The sequence below is a fragment of the Ochotona princeps genome, chromosome 5 (genome assembly GCF_030435755.1).
Source record: "Ochotona princeps isolate mOchPri1 chromosome 5, mOchPri1.hap1, whole genome shotgun sequence".
Lineage (NCBI taxonomy): Eukaryota > Metazoa > Chordata > Mammalia > Lagomorpha > Ochotonidae > Ochotona > Ochotona princeps.
In genome coordinates, this window is record NC_080836.1 from 88,152,863 (window position 1) to 88,168,972 (window position 16,110).

A 16,110-nucleotide genomic window follows, 5' to 3' on the forward strand; every position below is an offset into this window, starting at 1 on the left:
TAATAATAATTAGTGTGCTATGTGCATATGTAAACACTGGCAAAATCACATAATAATTCATATATATCACTTTTGGCCGTATGTATCCTACAGTAAGAGTGTGCCACAATATGCCTTATCCATGAAAAGTTTATACTAACAAAAGGGAAAATTCCATGGTTATTCATTTTCATAAAATTGTGATCGTTTTGGTCTGCACTTTTTTTCCTAATCATTTAGATGTCATTTGGTTTCATTCCAGTTTGTGTCATTAAACTTCATCACCAATATTATTGCTCAATAAAAGAAATCATTTTTTTTTTTGCAAGCCTAGAGGATCTGAGGTGCTTCCACTGGTTCCACAGATCCATCACACCCAACATCTGCTAAAGGATCTGCCCGTGCACATCTGGTGATAATGGCCTTTCTTTTTAATTACCCAACAGGGACTCTGAAATCTGCTTAGGATCATAAATTCTCTCCTCCCCAAAGTGGCTTCTGAATGATATTTCAGATCAAATAAATGGGATGAAGCAATTAAGCCTGGAATACAGTATACTCTAATTAAGTAATTCCCAAAGTGGCCTCGTCTAGTATGGCTTATCATGTGACAGAATTTTCTGAATTTGAAGCATAAGTCAGAAGTATATATTCATGTCTATAGCATGGGTGTTTACTAAGACTTTTATAAATGTTGGATAGAAACATTTTGTTACATTTACAGCAAATGACATTAATATTCAAAAGCACAACCAATCCATTCTCAATAGTGTTTGAACTTTACTTTCTTGCCTTTAAGCTAAAGAATTTATAACTTACTCTTCTGGACCAAGGCAATACATTTAGGAGGTGACCAGTCATGGCAAGAAACATAATCTGTGGCTAATGAGAAAAGCAAAGTTTACTGGACCACAGCACAGTGACGTTACCTCTACAATGCTTTCACTTACTCAATCAAACATCCACAGGTCATTCACTCAGAATATTATCTCTTCAAAATCTTCAACTTGTAGTACAATACTATTTAATTACTGAGCATTAAATATCCAGTGCTATTTAAAGATATCTTTTTCTGAATCTGAGTCATATCCTATCATATGGGAAACTTTGTTTTGCTCACTAATATATTCTTGGTCTGTAAGACAAAGCCTGCATAAACTCAAGCATTCAATAAGAATTTGTCAGATGAGTCCGAAATAGTCCTGTTGTTTTATAAATCCTGTATTCTCAATCGGTGGCTCCTCATCAGCATTTATCATAAGTTTATGCATGAGAATCATTTGGATGGAACCATCAGGAACTAATGTTTCCATGAAGCAATTCAGGAAGATTTTTATGCACAAGGAAATTTGGAGGATACTGGCCTGGATTTGAAGCCAATGCATAGTCACGCTGGCAACTGACTTTGAACATGCAGGAGAGAGCGAAACATAGACCCAAATGAGCCCAGGCCTGGAAGCCATTCTTACACAGCCCTGGACAAGAGACACAGCACTTCCATTCCTCCCTCAAATGGAAACTTTAGACAGATTTCGATCTTTCCCATCCCAGTGTCACCTAACTGTAGACAATTCAATTTTCCAGAGGCTGTTTTGGGAAGCAGCTTTTACTCCTATAGGGCAATTTAGCAAGAATTTAATTTCCAATTATTCTCAAGAACTTTGTATAATTGGACTACCACACTCAGGCACCCATGAGCAACATTTAGATCTCTTAGGAATAGCTTAAGCATTCTATCTTTGTTTGAAAAGTTTGGTGTATAAACCCTTTAAAGATTAGACTTGTACCACTGTTCTGAAGGACCTATTCTAATCTCTACAGAAAAGAATAACTTACCCAGTGATGCGTGCCTTCTCTCTGGAACTGGGGTACTCTGGAGTGATAAATCACTATCCTTCTCCAAGTTGGATGACTTTCTCAAAATTTCCCTAGAAAAGGAAAAGAACTCTATATCTTCATCCACATTCATTTCAGTGAGTTAAAGCAATGTGTTGTGTGGCAGATTCCAGGGCTGATGGAGGACTTTCAGATTTCTCATCAACCTTCTAAAATACTCATTGAAGAACTCACCTAACCATATACTAGTGAATATATAAAGTCTCCTGTAAAGCAAATGTTTTTCAGAGAAAACTGCTGGGATGAGGCTTAAAATATTTACTTGATATTAATCTTATAATAATATTTTTAAAAAGATATTGGGGCTAAATAGTGAATATATCATTAGTGTATATTTCTTTTAAAATGTTGAATTCAAAGTAGATGAGCATTCAAGGGTACTTTGGGGACTGAAATGAAGGTGTTATTTTGTGTAAACATTGAAAGATAAATAACTTTATGTTAAATTATACATGAAATTTGGAGCACTTTTAAAGTTGAATATTCATAAGATAGATTCAAGGAAGAAGAAAAACGACATGTATCTAACAAAAATCTAGTATTTGCCAGTAACTGTAGTTGCTGTCATCTCTGGTGACACCTGGTACAAAAGGAATGAGATTAAAACAGTTTTCCAAGTTTATTAAACCTATCAATGAAGTGATGCCATTTCTGTAGTGCCGGGAATTCCTACACAAGGTAACATCAGTAGCATTGGAAACTAATTGTTAGTGAACCTTTTCACAACTCAGTAACCCATTGCTAAAAGCCTCACCATCTAGAGGCAGGCCAGCGGCTTAGCAGCTGAGCTGACTAAAACACGCCTTGTGACATTTGCATCTTGTTCTAGAGAGCCTAGGTTCAGGGCACAGCATCTGCGTCTTCCTTCCCAACCTCAGCTGTCGGGGCACTTCCGGAGTGAGTCAGTGGAGAAGAGACCTTTCTCTTTCTCTGTCTTGCAAATAAGCGGTAAAGGTTTAAAGAAAATTTTAAATAAAAATTCCTTTCTAGTTTAGCTGGTTACAATCCAAACTGGATGCACGTAAATGTAAGTGCACAAAATAAATGCATATGTTTTCCAAATGACATGAACCCAAATATAGGAGTGTGAATGATTTTCAGGATTAAAAAAGATACGTAAACTTTGTATAATTATTCATAAGAAGCCTGAAAGACACATAGAGACATAAAAAGATAATGAACGGGTGGGCATTTTGGCTCAACATGTTAATCTGCTGCTAGAAGGGCCTATGTTCTATACCAAAGTGCCTAGGATTTAGTCTTGCTCCCATGTCCATCCAGCTTTCTTCTTACGTACATGGAAAGCAGCAGGTGCTGAATTAAGAACATGGGTCCCTGTCACTCTTGTTGAAGACTCAAAGAGATTTCTGACTCTTGACTTCAGCCTGACTTGCTCCTGCCTGTTTTAGGCATTTCAAGTTTGAAGATTCTCTCTCTGTTCTTCCCTCTCTCTCTCCTTCAGGCCTCTCACCTTCTGGTCCTCTGCTCCTCTCTCCCTTCTTCCAGCTCTAGATCTTGTTCTCTGTCACTCTTTCAAATGAATAAATACATGAACAAAACTTCGAAGTTAGAATTATGAAAAGTATATATAATGGAAAAATTTTGCTTACCACTGTAGTTCAATTTGACTTCTATTTTAGAAGCAAGATCTGAATCCTGGTTCCAGAGTGCTTTATGATATGTAATTGGGGAAAAAAATCTGTTTGCTTTATTTTTTATGTGGTTATTTTTATAAAAAATAAGAAAAGGTGATATTTGTTTTCATTTCCTAGTGTTTTTCCAATAGTCTCCTTAAAATATACTGGTTGCTCCAAAAATTCTGCATCCTTAATGTTTATTTGAATTATTCATGACCATCACTGTATTCCTCCAAATCTTTTTACATTGCTTATGCTGACTATGTGGATGGGAGAACTGACCTGAACCCTTTCTTTACTCCCCTTAAAAAGTTAGAGCATGTGAAGAAGTTTTTTATTTTTATTTTTCTGACTATTTTTTAGGGTTCAGTTTGAAATACTGTAACCAAGACTCTTGAATATCAATACATTTTGAAAATCAAGAGAAAAACTGCCTTCATAAAAATTTTAAGTGTAAGAACAGCAATCAAAACCAAAAGCAGAATGACAAAGATCAAAATGAGCAGCGAGAGAGCAACAGATTGGTTGATAAATGTGGATGGGGAAAGAAGAAGGTAGGGGAGTCCACAGGGAGTGCAGAAAAGTGATCCTGGAGAAACCGGAGCAGCCCCTAGCACACCAAGACACTCCATCCATGTGCAGACAACAGCTCACAACCTACACCTATGAACATCCTATAAACACTGAGGAATGACAAGCTCACTTCCGTTCCAGCATGTAGCTGGCCCAACAAGTCTGAGTTTGCTCCCCAGTGTTCCTAGGCCAGGAGTCCTGGCACTTCCCTTTCTCACAGCACCCTTTGCTAACTAGGAAATGACTGTGGTTATGTAGCTGCCTGGATCCTTAACAGTGGCCCTCTTGTACATTTTTGTGACGGTGACAGTCTGGGACATCACATACGCTTTGCCATTCTTGTTCTTGAACCATGTCTAGTTTTATTTTGCATTTACAAGATGTAGTCTGATGGCATGTGTCCTCTTCCATTGTGCCTGAGAGTTTTTCTTTAAGCTCTTCAAATGAGAATCCAAACTAAATGCAAATCAGCAAGCATTCAGATATGCTAAACAGATGCGTTAGGGCTCAATGTTAAAATATAGCTCATTTCCCACCAGAGCATTAAATGAGGTTAGGAAGGTAGCCAGTCTGAACATTCCAATAAGCATAATTACACATACAGACAAGCTTCTTACAAGTATGGGGAATGCAGTCATTTTGTGCACACATCAAGAGATTCATGGAAAAAATGAGTTAAAAGATATTTATTTTAGTGCAAACATTGAAACCCATGCACAGTTTTTCCAAACTATGGTTTTCTATGAAATTTTTTGAAGACTCATTTCATACCCCTATGTATAATTTCCAGATTTCCTTAATCTACTCTGCTACATCTTTGGAAGCAAGTATCATGTCTCATTTGTCTCATTTATCAAGATGGCTGGTAGGGTATAGCTACTAACTTAGGCTACTCTGGGATAGGTAGGTAAAGAATAAAGAACTGAGCTTTCAGGGGGTCTGATTACTGTAAATTTTCAGCAAAGAAGTTAAACAACAGCAAGTTTCTGTAGGACAAGGAAGGAGAAGACGCAGACACTTCCAGAATCAGCCATGCGGTACAGGCAGCTGAAGCTGGGACCTTCAGTGTTGCCATGTCAAGTAGGAAGAAATTGCTGCCTGCCCTGCCACTAACCAATTTAGCTGAGAGGAAATTCCACAGTCATTCACTGACCTTTCCTTCAGCTTGGACAGGCGACTGGGGTCTGAGCAACTGCCAGGCTTGGAGCAGAGAATCTCACTTTCTTCCTTCCCCTCCTCTACTCCTGCAAAGCATCATAGTTGGCAGCAGAAGGAAAGTGGAAGATGGAGCAAGGTACCTCTATTCTACAAGCATCACAGGGCAATGTGTAGGGCAAGGCACAGATCTCCTGCATCTTGCAATTCATTTTGGAACATTAGCGAGCTATGATCACTATATGCTCCCTGAACAAGTGCAATTCACCTGAGTTTCTGGGGGCTAACACTAGACACAGCCCATAAAAAAATCCATTTCCACTCTGGAAGATCTGGATAATGACCCCACCATACCCTGCAACACCAAGACTGCAACAATCCATTCTCATTTTCTCATTGCCACTAGAATGTACTTGGTGGACATAAACAAGAACCTACCCATATTTCAACTCTCTGGACTCAGTAAAATAGCCTGTTTTCCTGGTAGTCAGCTTCACAGTGTTCTAGTCTTAGGAGCTATTGCTATATAAGCTGCAGCACCAGCTGGACCTTCCTAACAGGACCTGAAGAAAATTCTAGTTGCATCACACAATTCTAGAGCCAAAGAAAATAGTGCCACAAGCCCAAACATCACTCAGCTTTGCCAGTATGACGAGAAGGGAGCAACCCTCATCTCCATCAGCACCAAGAATAAGGAACTGGCTATCACATTCTCCAGGAAAGACCGACACTAAACTCTCTTTTGACCAAAGATTCACACCTGAGAAAATCCTTATTCATCTCACAGCCACATCATCCCTACGTACTACAGCAGACTAGACCACTGAGTCTCTTACACACACAGCTGACATTGATTAAGACAAAACAAATCACAGAGACTATATCCCTTGGGCTCATCTGCAGTGCTCTGTCTTTATAGTCCCAAAATCCAACACAGTAGTAGACAGCAAGATCTGATACCAATTAAATAAAAAGACACACAATATTGCGGGACTGTGGCAAAAAGAGTTTTGGAGTTAAGCATCTCTTCCTAAAATATCAGCTGTTGTCTAGATTTAAAATAATGGAATCTACCCTATAGATTGTGTGTGTGTGTATGTGTTACAACATGCACACAATATTAGTCTAAGGTCTATTATCATAGACACTCGCTAATATTAATACTTTGCCAAAGTACACATAAAAGAACCTGGTGCTAAGACACAATCTTCGCTATCTTCACTAACTCTTCTTATAGCAACTCTTCTTAGAGTTAGTGAAGACCCAGACTTGTGCGTTTATGCTCCAGACATAATCTATTAGTCATTTAGAATCCTAGAACACCAAATGGATGCAACCAAATATTTTAAAATCTGGAACCTGCCAGTATTGGCTGATAAGAAGGGATAAAGCAGAGGCTCACACTCAGGGTTTTTAACCCCTTTTTCATTGTAGGGGTTTCTATAATCACTTCATCTATACATGAGAGCAATTTTCCATATACAGTAATGTTCAATTTCTTCCTTCTAAGACTAGGTTTCTTGAGAAAAGTCTGCAGTGTGCTGTGCTGGCAGAAGACAGGGTGTTTAGTACATGACAACTACTGAATACTTGACAATAAAGAACTTCAGTTGGAACAGTTTATGGATAAGGTAACACATTTTAAAAATGAGTTTGGTCTTCTCTTCATTATCATCTACCCAGTTTCACGAAAGTCTTTGAGAGGCAAAAGCCAAGAACACTACTAAGCATCTGATAACACACAGTCCACCAAGAATGATCTGGTCACCAACAGGTTCAAGGTCCAGAAGCCCTTTACTGGACTACGACAGTGAAGTAGAACAGAAATGATACTCCCACTCCTGGCACCAACTCAAAACACTTGGACATTCCATTCAGGATCCTTGAATAACTATGAGCAAGTCTTGTAGAATCTATCTTGTGCAGATTATCTTTGTAAAGTTTATTAAAGCACTATGGAAAACTTACATATCCACCAAACTCAACCCATCCAGTTCCAGAAAAGAAATCCCCAGGGTGAGCCAAGAAGGCCTGAACCAAGTCACCAAGTGGTCTATGGCATGAATAATTGTCTTCTGCCCAGTACACACACTGTTCCGTGGAGGTAGCTGCGCACCTCACCTCTGAGCTACTGAAGTCATAGACTCTGAATCGGAGTAGAGGGCTCCCTTTAGAAATGGAATTCAGTAAAAGAAACATCTTGGATAGAAGAATATCATCCTCCTTGGAGGAACGCTAAACTCAGAATAGATTTTCCTCCTCAGATATGTCTACCAACAGTTACATTTGGAAAATGTCATATATTTATATGGTAGAATTTATGCACTTTATATGGATGTCTGTTTTTCCTGTGAGTGGGAAGACTACCTGTATCCATGTGTGCCACGGTAAATTATGTTTAGAAAAGGAATTCTTACCACAAAAGACAGATGGCAAATCCTGGAAAGAAAATTCTGACATTCTGTTTTGTCTCTAAAGGTTAGTCACATTTTTACACGTTATTTTTTTTCTCTGCATAGAATAATAAGGGTATGTAGTGACACCTGGAAAGATGTGAGATGTGCTCTAAGCTCAGTTCCATTCGCAGTTCCAGAAAACACTCACTACTGATTTCTAGCCACAGCCAAGGAGTGAAGATTCTGTAATGATCGTTAAGGGGCCCTCAGGTCTGACACCGGCGCCCTTCTTTGCTTTCTCCAGGCAGAAAAACTCACAGTAAAAATCTAATGATGTATCATCTCATTCTTTCTCCTGATCTTCATCTCCTGAGAATAATCGTGATTTATAAATGGATGTCTTTTCACAATCAAACCAGACTTATTTTGTGAAGTGGCCCAGCGTCATCCCAACATCAAGATAAATAAAGACATTAAGATTTAGAGAATTTTTTTCCAGGCAGCCTTTGTCAAAGATTTTGTTTGGGTTTGATTTAAATTCTAGGGAGGGTGTTTGAAGTTATGATGTATAACCTAACTAAAGAATTAGAGAATTTTTTTAAGATTGATTTACTTTTTTATTGCAAAGTCAGATATATAGAGAGGAGGAGAGACTGAGAGGAAGATCTTCTATCTGATGATTCACTCCCCAGGTGAGCCGATCCAAAGCTGGGAACCAGGAACTTCTTCCAGGTCTCCCACGTGGTTACAGGGTCCCAGCGCTTTTGGCCATCCTCAACTGCTTTCCCAGGCCACAAGCAGGGAGCTGGATGGGAAGTGGGGCTTCCAGGATTAAAACTGGCATCCATATTGGATCCCAGCACGTGCAAGAAGAAGACTTTAGCCGCTAGGCCACTGCACTGGGCCCATATTAGAGAATTTTTAAAGGCACAAAGTGGGGCAGGTGAGGAGGTTTTTAGACAGTAGATATGGTTCAAGAACATGCATAATAGGGGGAAGAAGGTGATGTCATAGTTCTTGCCAGGATAATCTACTGATTATGTTTTACATAAGCATGAACAGATAAGTCTGGCAGCAATACAATGGAAACTGTAATTTCCATGTTACAGTGTTTTGCGAAGCTATTCTTTTCATTTTCCCTAAGCCAACTATATAAAGGCATCTATCTATTTTTCTACAAGTTCTGGGAAACTCAATAGCCTATCTGAAATATACCTTCCCTTGTTCTGCTCTTAATGCTAGACACTGACATCTTCATCCAAACCTAACTCCACTCCTAGGATACAAGTGATAGTAACATTCACACTCCCCATAGAGAAATACTGTCTTGTGGTACCTGTGTCTTATGGTACCATTTTGCTATGATACCTCTTTACCATCTGATATCTAATGCTCTAGACAAAATGAGACCCAAACAAATATTCATCGCATTTACCAGGTTACACAACAATTTATCTTTTATCCTGTCTCTCTATCCGTTTGTAGGGCAGGAAATGGGACTTACCTGTTTTACTTCTCTGCAGTTACTTGCATAGTCTCTGGCACATTGTACACATTCAATACACTATTGCCAAGTGAATGAATAATTTTGCCTGCATGGCAGTTAAGATTTTTCATTGTATTTGTTGATAAATGAATTTTAAACCTTTCTTGTTACAACAACTCTAGGTAAAAGGTGACTAAATTGGTATAATCTGAGATTAAAACAGTGTGAGACTTACCTATTCTATCTCACCGTTGTTGTCAAAAGAGGCTAAACATCTGTTTTATTTCCACTTGCCACACATTCTTTATAATAATCTTTAGGTCACTTTTAAAACTCATCCATATTTTTTAGGATTAAGCAAAAGCTCTACCACCTTATAATCATCCCTGAATTAAATTAGCTAAGCTGTTTTACCTGGTTTGTGGGAGCCATACAATAGGAGCAGAGATATCAATTTTAAAATTACCAGTCTTGGATGAGTGTCCACAGAATCAGGGAGCAAACCCATAGAGGCAGTTCCCCCACAGGCTCTGCAGGAATGCCGAATCACTTCTCCAAATAACGACCCTGTGAGCCCTGGGGATGATCTTTGCCATCTGCCAACTGTGAGAGAAGTGACACAGCCAGTGGCTCCCGCTGTTTGAGGAATTCTTGCAGACAGTGTAGGGAGAAAGGACAAGGGTACGATCTGTGATGCCAGATCATCTGTTGTGCAAATGAGCAAGAAAGCCACAAATACAATCATTTCTCAAATAACTAGTTAGAGTCGGTGCTGAGTATAGTGTTCCATCCTTTTGAAACACCTCCTGCTGAGACTAACACTGAAAGAAGTATGAACTTGATAGCAGAAGGATGGTGCCAACTGCAAAAATCACATCAAAGCATTTGGCAGCTGACCAGCAAGTAGTGGCTGCAGCATGATCATGTCTTTCATAAGGACATTCTATTAAAGGAAACAAGGCAAGCCTGTTGTGATGAGGCCAATGTTGTCCTTTCCTTCCTTACTTACAGGACAAAAGTATAAGGCTGTTTTGCTTTTTAATGAGGCCATGGTTGTGAAGCTTTCTTCACCAAAAAGAAACGATCTACCTAGCATGGTTTACTCAGTAATCACATTACCAGTTTCATTGTATGCTATACGAAACAGAAAAATAAAAAGCATGATAGGATACATTGTTATTAATTATTTTATCATTTCATATCATTTTCTAAACTAAGCTCCAATTACATGGTAGTTCAGAAAAAATGAACATATAGCAATATACAACTTGAGCTGAAATGTTGCTGCTACAGCATCAGCATGTATCATGTCCACTTTATTACTTATACAGGAATGACTGGGGATATCACACTTTTTTGCATATTATCTTCATATATTATCTTTTTTGCACATTATCTTCATATATAGCTGGCATTGCTCTCCTTTCAGAATTGTGCACAGTGCTCATTGAGGTAATGCTTGTATATTCCTGGAGCATTTATTCTCATAAACAATAGTTTATGTTATACCCCAGCTTAAAATTGTCCAGTGACTTCTCATTATGCTACAAATATAATGTAACTCCATTTCCTTGTTCCTTCATGATACATTATGAATACTCTGTTACTCCTGTGTTTCGTGTCAACATAGCTCTTACCACCATCTCTTCCCTTAATATGCTACAAACATATTAGCTGACTTTCTGCTAAGATGGCCAAGTGTGTCTCTACTTCAAGGATATCTGTTGAATATCTGTGACATTCTTTATGTTAAGCAGCTTGTAGTTGCACTCTCTTAAATATTACCCATATTATTCAATTAAAAAGTCATGGTGATGATGATGTTGAAGTAACAGTTGTGCTGTGTGCCAAGGAAATTTAATATTATAGGTATAGAATACCTCCTATTTTAGAAAATCTTATCTTGAGAAAAATCCCATAAAAATCTTTAACAGAATTATCTCATAGATCATTCAAGATTGGAGCGTCATGTTAGCTCTTATGGAAAGGTCCACTCCTGTATGTTGCTATTAGTTTAGAATCCTGGGAAAGAAAACGGAGGTTGTAAATGGTCAAGTTGTAAATGGTCTAGATTCTTTATCTTCCTCGTCAGCTGTCTCCCATACCATCAAGTAGAACATGGATGCACTTCAATGAAAGATTGCTGATCAATTACATATCATTCGATTTTATTACTTTGAATTTCAAGACTCTTAATTTCATTTTACTTCTTGGTTTTCATTGTATCTAGAAGTACCACCCAGTTTAATAGGAACATATCATTCCTCCAGGAGATGGCGCTCTTGACACTAATCTTAATCTGGTGACATCGTGCTAAAACTAATTCAGGATAATCTCTTGCTGATAATTTGAAGCAGTGTAGAGAATCTTTGAAGCAACTAAGAAGGACTGCTTTAATCACCCATCAAAAACAGAAAGTTTGAAGGATAGGTTTAGGTCTGTCAATTTTGCCATTTGCATCTCAAACTGAAGTACTTGACTTCTTTTCCTAGAACTGGCTCCTGACTCAAGCTTTCCAGGAGAGCGGGTGACGTCTCAAATCGGGGCCCTGCACCACACTCCCAGTGCTGGCCTGACTCAAATCCAACCCCAGTAGGCATTTAATTAACCAGCTTTTGGAAATGATTTCTCTCTCTCTCTCTCTCTCTCTCTCCATCTGAAACAAAACAAAAAGCTTGAGTAACCCACCTAACAAAAGCTTATGTTGAATGTCACAAGCACAGTGATTCTAGCTGATATTTGTTTAGATCATCACATTTGTAAACAAAGAAAATCCAGCATATATCTAACCTAGGTTGGCTTCCTATAAGGAAACAGATCTGACCTCTTCGAACAACCATGCTTTCCAGGCGCCTCACCTGTCCTTGAATAGGGCATCACTGACCCCTTTCCTGCGAAGCAGATCTTGTGGTCCGTAGGGCGTGTCTTTGCATTTAGAGTCTGTGTCGCAGAGTAGAGTCTGCAGGAATGGGAAGAAGCCCGTGCTAGGAAGGTTTCGAGGCGCAAGATAACCTGAAACGAGGCAAGGAGAATCACATCACTATGATCAATTTGCTCAGGGATTGAAAGGTACAATAGCTCCACTTGGTGAAATTACCTCAGCAGTATGATTGCATCCTCTAAGCGTGCCCGATGTGGGAGCTAAGAGTGGACACAGATCAGGGTCGAGTTTGGACCATGTTCTCATTAATCATAAGACATAAAAATGCCTGTGGCCCCAGAAATCTTTTTTTCTGTGGTATCTTATGAAGAAATACTTAGTCGCTTCTGGAATACATCTCTTTTTTTTAAGATTATTTATTTTTTATTGGAAAGGCGGATATACAGAGAGGAAGATCTTTCGTCCGATCGTTCACTCCCCAAGTGACCGCAAGGGTCGGTGCTGCACCGATCGGAAGCCAGGAGCCTCCTCCAGGTCTCCCACGTGGGTGCAGGGTCCCAGTTTTGGGCTGTCCTTGACTGCATTCCCAGGCCACAGGCAGGGAGCTGGATGGAAGCTGGGCTTCCAGGATTAGAACTGGTGCCCATATGGGATCACAGCGTGTTCAAGGTGAGGACCTTAACCGCTGCGCTATCGCGCCGGGCCCCAGGAATACATCTTGATTTTGGTAGGAAAGGTTATTAATAGGAAAACCTGGGTGGGGTTTTCAGACTGACTATATAAGGTGCTAACAATATAGGAAGCTGAATGTCGGGTATATGGGAATTCTTCATAGTTTCGTGATTTTTGTTTTGTAAAGTTAAAACTCTTCAGTAAGTTTTATAAAAGAATACATCTAGAATATTTAGAAGTAATTCACGGTGGACCCATAGTAAATCCAATGCAGCCATTAAAACATCAATTATAATGGACATTTTATCTCATTAAGAAGAATTGATTAGAAAATATGAATAGCACAATCTCCTTTAACATATACAAGTATGTAAACATATTAAAACTTTGAAAGCTATATATCCAAAATTCTATTGGTGCTTTTTTCCCCCCAAGGGAAATAGCATTATTTGTATTTACTTCCTTTGGATTGCCCATGAAGTTTTTTCACATAATACATTCTTTTGTGGTTTTGGTATGTGCACTGCTGATCTTTACCCAGAGAAACATTTTTGTCTCCTTAAAAGTTTTCAGTTACTTATATCTACGGTTACTCTCCTGTCTTTTAGAAAATGGTAGCAATTGTAAACGAAGCTGTAGCTCATTCCAAAAATTAGCCACGGAAACTAAGAACTGTAACATTAGAGGGCTTTGCAGCCTTTACTTTATATTTTGTTTTATAGGACAATTTTATAGGAGTTAAAATAATAGGAGAACCATGAAATATAAGCCTTTTAATAATTAGCTTTGAGGTTAGAACACTGCAGTCTTCCCTTCCAGAAAATATGGGGACAATGGACATTTCAATAAGAGGGACTTAGAACATAGGAGGGAAACTCTGCATAGAAGGCTAAAAAATAAAACCCTAATTTCCCAGTGAGCCTGTTTAAAAGGGTATCAGTGCAAGTCTGCTTTCTTTACAAAGAGAAAGATAAAATGAAAAAGAATACAAGAAAATGGCAATGTGTTAATATGCTAGCAGAGACTAGTGAATAGAAATTGGATCCAAGTAACTGAAGTAAAAACCTGCATAAAGAAAGAGTAACGGAAGTAAAAAGGGAGAAATAAAATGAGAAGTGTGGCCGAAGAAAAAAATAAAGAGCGGGGGGGTGGGGGTGGCGGGTGGATGCGGAGAGAGCAGAAGGAAGAGATTTAGGAAAAACACATCATGGTTGACTTTGAACTAGCAAGAAGCAGCCAAAAGCCAGGGCATATGGACAGCACCTAAAAGCCAAGAGTCCATGAAACAAGCTGCCTCCAAGAGCCTGCAGAGGAAAGTCCGGCCAGCTGATGCCTTGATTTCCAAGCCAGGGAGACCAAATTCTGAACTGTTATCCAGAGTCATAAAACACTACGTTTAGGACTTCTTTAAGTTGCTCAGTTCGCAGTGATTTCTTACGGAAACATAATACAGAAACTAACATGAGCAAAGATGAAAATTCTGAAATTGAGGAAACCATGTACCCATTAAACTTTCCGTTGGTATTTTCTGAGAAACCCCAAAACAATCAATGGTAAAACTTGCAGTCAATCACCAATAATTCCCATTAATGTTTTCACTGTAGTACAATTGCCTGAATAAGCTAAAGAGGAGCAGTTGAACAGCCTGTGGGATCCATGTACTGCCCTTTCACAACAATATGCTGCTACAGTGCACTGGATACCACAAGACCTGTATTTGTCGTCGTGGTTCTTCAACAGCTGTTGCTACAAAGATCTTAACTATAGTTCCTTATTCAGGGTATGCAACTTCAAAAGGATTCATAGCTGCTTGCTGTCAAATACTCGAAGTGACTTGAATGGAAGAAGGAGAGATAAAAGGACAACAGATGGCCAGACAAGTCCTCTGTGTTAAGACACCCATCAGCGTGAGGGTGTGTTGAGTCCAGCAGCGCGCAAATCAGTGAACGCTCAACAAAGCCTAACAGAATGTAGATTTAAACACAGAAAAGGATGTCATAGGAACTGCTATAATAAGTCAGTATGGAAAAACCTGGACGAGGTGGCACTTTAGATCTAATTTTACCCTCCTTGGCACTATGACCTGTAAATTATTTTAGAAGAATTTAAGAGAATTTAAACCCACAACATTCCTTGATATGATATTTGAAGAAGATAACTACTTTAAGGAAAAATTCATTATGAGGTTTCTTTGGAAATAAGCTCCCATGTTGTTCAAAGTACAAGCAATAGTTGGCACTTTTATATATAGATATGCACATGTTTTAATAAGTACAGTGTCATACAGTGAATGGACTGTGTTTTTTTTACTATAATCTTTTAAGCAAGGAGGATACACTCATTAAAGTAAGGGGGCGCGGTTGCAATAACAATAACGCTACCTGACTAGGCATCAGTGGCATCCTGTGTAACATGCCAGGCACGTGACACACATTCCATTACCTACCCATCTTTCCTTGACATCCATACAAAATTTCACACACACCATCGATTTTTTACAAAATATAGAAATTTTGCAAAGTTAACAAGACAGAATTTAATCCAACCAAACTTTATTTTGGCTTTCTTACAGAAAAAATAAATTTTCCAATCTTTTGCCCAACTAGGTGATTTGTGCAAGAAGTCAGAGCAATGGAAGAATCAAATCATCACACATTTTTTTTTAAAAGCTGCTAATTTTAACTCAAACTCATTCTGTGCTGAAGGTGTTTCTGGAACTTTTAGCTTCTAAAATTGTTTCCCTTTATGTTACCAAACTCTAGGATGAAGGAAAAAGAACACCTCTCTGTCTTTCACAAAACTTTTGAATAGCAAGCATGGAGAATCAGAAGTGAAGGTTAATGATTGAATTACCATGCTCGTAACCAGAGCACTGAGATGGGGACCCAGGCAAAGGAAATCCATGACTGTGAAAATCAGAGCCACACATACAGGTGGGAGAACAGGCCTCGAAAACTAAGGCAGTGTAAAACCCAGAAAACATCCTTGGAACAAGGATTCTGAAGTTCCATACCTAGGACAACATGCACATTTATCTGTAAGAGAAAAGCTAACGTGGTTCCTGCTTGTTCTTGGTGTCAACTCCATAGTCCTCCAACTTAGTTTGGGAGAGAGGTGAGTGGTAAACAGAATTCCCAGCCACACACAGCCTCATTTTCTCAGTGGAAAAAGTGGGTGGAAGGAGTCATTTTTGGAAAGACACAAGCTGATAATAACATGGGCAAAGTTCAGTATTATTTTGAGGAACTGAATTAAACCAAACTATAAAACATTTTCAGGAACAGACTACCAAGCAGCAAAGCCTAAAATGAAACCAAACTCTAATTTCATTGTGGTAATCATGAAACCACTACTGTAAAACACTCAGTCCTAGATATTTTTTCAAAGACATTTTGCAAACATCTGTGACTTCAGTGCATACATCTGTGTTTACCT

The 16,110-nt window shown here is 38.8% G+C and overlaps 1 protein-coding gene across 1 annotated transcript in view; it reads right to left on the reverse strand.

The window, feature by feature from the left end:
• ABCA12 (ATP binding cassette subfamily A member 12) overlaps window positions 1-16,110 on the reverse strand; it is a 172,062-nt gene that overhangs the window by 107,803 nt on the left and 48,149 nt on the right. Inside the window, exons 3-4 of the mRNA XM_058664252.1 lie at window positions 11,981-12,134; window positions 1,816-1,907 (exon numbers count right to left, since the gene is read on the reverse strand). Of these exons, the coding sequence (XP_058520235.1) occupies window positions 1,816-1,907; window positions 11,981-12,134 (246 nt within the window). The remainder of the gene's footprint in view (window positions 1-1,815; window positions 1,908-11,980; window positions 12,135-16,110) is intronic.